General features: G+C 44.4%; 1 protein-coding gene across 1 annotated transcript; it reads right to left on the bottom strand.

Annotated features, from left to right (window-relative positions):
• Positions 1-1788: 1788 nt before the first annotated feature.
• LOC127310587 (putative F-box protein PP2-B12) lies at positions 1789-3592 on the bottom strand. The gene is made up of 3 exons (XM_051341248.2): positions 3254-3592; positions 2944-3062; positions 1789-2378 (listed from the first exon to the last, which is right to left on the bottom strand). Exons 1-3 carry the CDS (start codon positions 3590-3592, stop codon positions 1910-1912), a joined length of 927 nt encoding a protein of 308 aa, XP_051197208.1. The 3' UTR covers positions 1789-1909.
• Between the last annotated feature and the right edge of the window lie 909 nt (positions 3593-4501).

Genomic DNA, 4501 nt, shown 5'->3' with positions numbered 1-4501 from the left:
GAACGCCTTCTTGATTGTGCTTGCTTGATGAAGTCGTTGTGGAGTCGAGGGGCGGATATTCCGGCCAAGTTGGCCCGAATGATCCGGCGTGAAGTAATATTCCCTTCGCCTCGTTTGCTCTAGAACTTGCACATTCCTCTATTGGGGCCGAATGCTATTTCCATCCGGGGGGTGGATGGAAATACCATCCGACCTCGCTCACTTCCGCGCGGTGCAAAGTCCCCTGGTGTCAGCCAGACGAAATAAGTATCCGGGGTTCCAGACCTCAAGGTTTGGATGATCCGGGTGCTTGGGGTCGGATTGTCCGTCCTGGAGTTTCTTCAGGCACTTGTTTCTTCAGTATCTTCTTCTTCTTGCAACCTTGAAACCAACTCATGGTACAAGCATTGTCTATGGACAAAACCTATAAGAGAACCTCAATGCAACCAGTATTCCATAGGGATTGTCATCAATTAACAAAACCACACATGGGGGCTCCATGTCCTATCAACGACGAGAAAGCTTATGCATGGTTTCCTTTTTGAAGACGTGGCTTTAGAGAACCTCTTTTGTGGTTCTGGTGTTTTCTTTGGTGGTGGTAAGAGTGTTGATGTTGTTAGTGTTTCATCAATGTGACGAGGTCTTTGTCTTATATTTCTCTCTTTTTATTTTTTTGCTGGTTGTGTGCATCCTTAAGGTTTTTGATATCTTGTTGGTACATGTGCTGGGTGTAATTGGTATCTTCGCGATATTAATATATCCCCTTTCTCGAAGAAAATGAGGAAACATCGCAAAGTTATCATATCATTCCTTCCTACAACATTCAAAGTGAGATTACATGGTGGTAACTATTAGATGTGTATATAGTGTTTTTATGTAATCTTCATTGTATAATGGGTTTTATGCATATTGGTACAAATGTACATGTATTGACCGTTGATCTACTATGAATGATATAGTTCTCATTAGCAAGATGGTATCAGAGCCCATGCTAGGGACTCTCCGCTTTGTGCAACTCTATGCTTGATTCATGATGCCGTTCTCCGGCCGCCGCTCCCTCTGTTTGCTGTAGGACATTGTACAACTGTCTTCCCCTTTCTGGTCTTCCATTGTTTGGTCGATTTGGAACTGGTTTTGAGCAATCGTGGATCTCCTTCACGAATCCAGGCTCTCCCGTCGGGTCATTGCCCAACCATCGACGCCTTCCTGCCATTAAGGGCCCCTCTCATCATAGTGCTCCACAGCTTCTCCCCACACCACATGGTAGTGGATGCTTCTCCTGACATGCTTTCCACTTTTCGTGTGTCGTCTTCTATGCTTCAGCCATATCATAATTTTTGGCCTCGGCCTCGTCCCCCACCTGATCGCTATTCTCCTACCCGTTAGCCGCGGAGATGTGACGGAGAGTGTGGAGTTGGGGGCGACACCGTAAGACGTGGTGAAGGCCAAGTTGGCCAGAACCATGGCCTCGTAGGTGTGGCACGAGACCCAGGAGGCATCCATCGGGGTGGTCGTGGGATGCGGCGGCATCAGTGGTCAGACGGGGAAATAAATGCGATTTTTTTTATTTCTAGGTTTTTTAAACAGGGGCGATACATGGCGTCATGTCCACCTTAGCTAATGACCTCCTCTTACCACTGCCACGCTGACAACTGTGCACCATATTTCAGTTTCGGTGTCAATTCATTCTCAACAAATCATTTGCGTGACTTGTAAAATTCCTGATGTAGAGTGATATATTTCGATCGACAAAACAAAAAGTGGTATAATTCGGTAAATTTGAGCAAAATTATGGTAGTTTTATGCTATTAACTCTCTCCTTAGTCCTTAGTTCCTTACCCACAGATTGCTACATTACAGTCTGATTTTATTCGAAAATACAAAGTATCTTTGAAGAAAATTACATATGGAGATTTGGAGATTGATCCCGTTAACTTCTAGGCCTTAGCTCGATTCCTTCAATGATGAGCCCACTCTTCCACTGCAGTTCCTCCAACTCCTGCAATATAATTTGAACCCCTATAGCCAGGGCCTCGTCTATGTGGAAGTCGCACATCTCCAGCTCCATCCAATCGTCATCCATCCGTGTCCGCGGGTACCTCACGACGCACCCGCCAGCTTCTTCCTCCTCGTGCTCATGCGGGTCTGCACCAGTAGTCATATTGTCGACACAGGACCTGCGGTTGCAGGGATGGAGGGACACCCTGTGGATGCTCCCTACCAGTTGCCCGTTAACGTTGGCATACGATTTCTGCCGTGGGGAGCTGAGGCCAGACGCGTTATGAGTCAGCTTGTAGACCAGGTAGGCCGCGTAGTGGGTATTGGGAGAGAACATGTTGACGATGTAGACTTCGATGTTGAACCAGCAGACACGCAGGAGCTCAGCAATAGTGGGGAACCTAGCTTGTCAATAAGGCTCCAATATTCAGATTTCATAACACTATGGCCGTGGAGAAAAATATGGTGACAGTACGGTACAGATTCAAATGAAAATGAAGATTATTTCTATAAAACTAATGGAGGAAATTAAAATCTATTAGTAGTAACTAGTAATGTCGATGCATAAGAATTAATATTGAGTGAAAGCTAACGATTACTCAAGTGTTTGTATGAAATATATGAAAAAAGTGAATCTCATGTCTTTCGTTTGCGCTTTAATTAATTTATTTTTTTCGAAATGGGATCCTCCCTGGTCTCTGCATCCACAGCTGCATACGACCTTATATTACATGCTTTGATTAAACTATTGATGAAAAAATTAATTGTAGGATTTCTATGACATAACTGTAAAACCTGTACAGGTACATTAACAGTGGGATATAACCTAGTGTTATATGGCTGAAATGACATATGAAATTTGCAGAAATTCATGGTGTAAAGTTCAAATGCATATGCATCATGCTTTTGGGCAGAAAAGGTGTATGTTATACCGGTTGATACTGAATAGTATCGTACGGAATATACCTTGATTCTGGATCCTGCCTCTCTCTCCAATAAAGCGTTGTTCCAAACCAAGCAATTCCGAGCTCTCTCACGGACAACATGTAGCACTTGGCGCCATTCGATCTATGGAGCCCAAAGCTCTACAGCACATATTTTACGGAGCACTTAGAAGGCAACATGTGAGAGGATACAGTTAATTTGTGAGAAATCAGTAATCTCGTACGCACATCAATTCTCCCTAACAGACTTATATGCAATGGATGATGTCTATCCAGTAGGAGAAATACCAAAATCGAATTGAAATGTGCCAAAAGCGTTATAGTTCACTCACTATTCTCCCATCATCAAGCAGGATGTGCTCTTGGCAGAGGTCAAGAAACAGCTCTTTCTTCGAGTTGAAATCCACGGCGTGGACGGCACGGTCAAGGAAAGCATTGTAGTCTGGCGGCAAGAAGCGCTCCCACACGGCGTCCGAGTCCGCTGCCAACCGGAATGCAGTGCATACTGCGGCGGCGCGGCAGGCGTCGGCCGGAGATGATAGGCTGATGGCGTTCGCCAAGCATTCCTCCGGGATATGCTCTATTTGGGCACCGCAAACCTCTTGGTTCTTCGGCGTCCGTGCTTGCTTCGTGGCATTTGCCCTTGGGCCACCGAACGCCTTCTCCTCCATGGACCCAAGTCGCTTATCATGCTCGTATTGATGGCTATGCCCTTTTATATCCAATCTAAATTTCAACTGAACACAATATAATCTTTTATTCCATGCAAAAAAATATAATCTTTTATTTTTCTGGTGTGCCTAACGGAAAAGAATAACTCGCGGGAAGACTTCAACGCTTATTTCCTTGTCAATTGCGTGGACGTTTTTCTGGTAATGTACTTTATTCATGCATACAGAACTACATTTAAATGGTGGAACAAACATGGCGTTAGCAGCCCTGCTGAGACATTGTGAAAAAATACCGCCAATTTTTTACAAATCACAAAAGGAAAACATGACACTTGTTATCATGTCATAGACATAGTGAGACTGTATAGAAATAAATAAATATATATCATCTAGATAGTGTCACTACCCGAAAACGTTTCTTTGCTAGCCTTTTTCTCTTTACAGAGTGCCAAAAGTTGGGGGTACTCGGCATCGGCAAAGAGGCACTTTTCCGTGAGCCTACAGAAATAAACACTGCAAAGCCATAGTACGCGGCAAAACATTTTTTTCGATAAAGGGAATATATTAATATCAAGAAGATACCAATTACACCCAGCCTCTGCAACAACGCACCACCATAATGGCAATACGGATGCACACAGCCAAAAACAAGAAAAGAAAACTAAGAAAAAAAGTCCCGCTACAGTATCTCGGGCCTAACAACAGCAATACATCCACCGCCAAGACAACACCTGAATTACAGACTAGTCCCCGCTCTCAAAACCAATGCCTCCACCAAGGACATTGGCAGGCACAACCAATTAAGGCCAGACATTGGGTTTTCACCCTGAAAGGTAGGACTCTGCACTTCACATGTGTTGTCGCCCCCACTTTCATACCGCTGCTGTGAAGCCCGAAACACCAAGCAAG

The sequence above is a fragment of the Lolium perenne genome, chromosome 6 (assembly GCF_019359855.2).
Source record: "Lolium perenne isolate Kyuss_39 chromosome 6, Kyuss_2.0, whole genome shotgun sequence".
NCBI lineage: Eukaryota > Viridiplantae > Streptophyta > Magnoliopsida > Poales > Poaceae > Lolium > Lolium perenne.
This window is presented reverse-complemented; position numbering and strand designations above follow the sequence as displayed.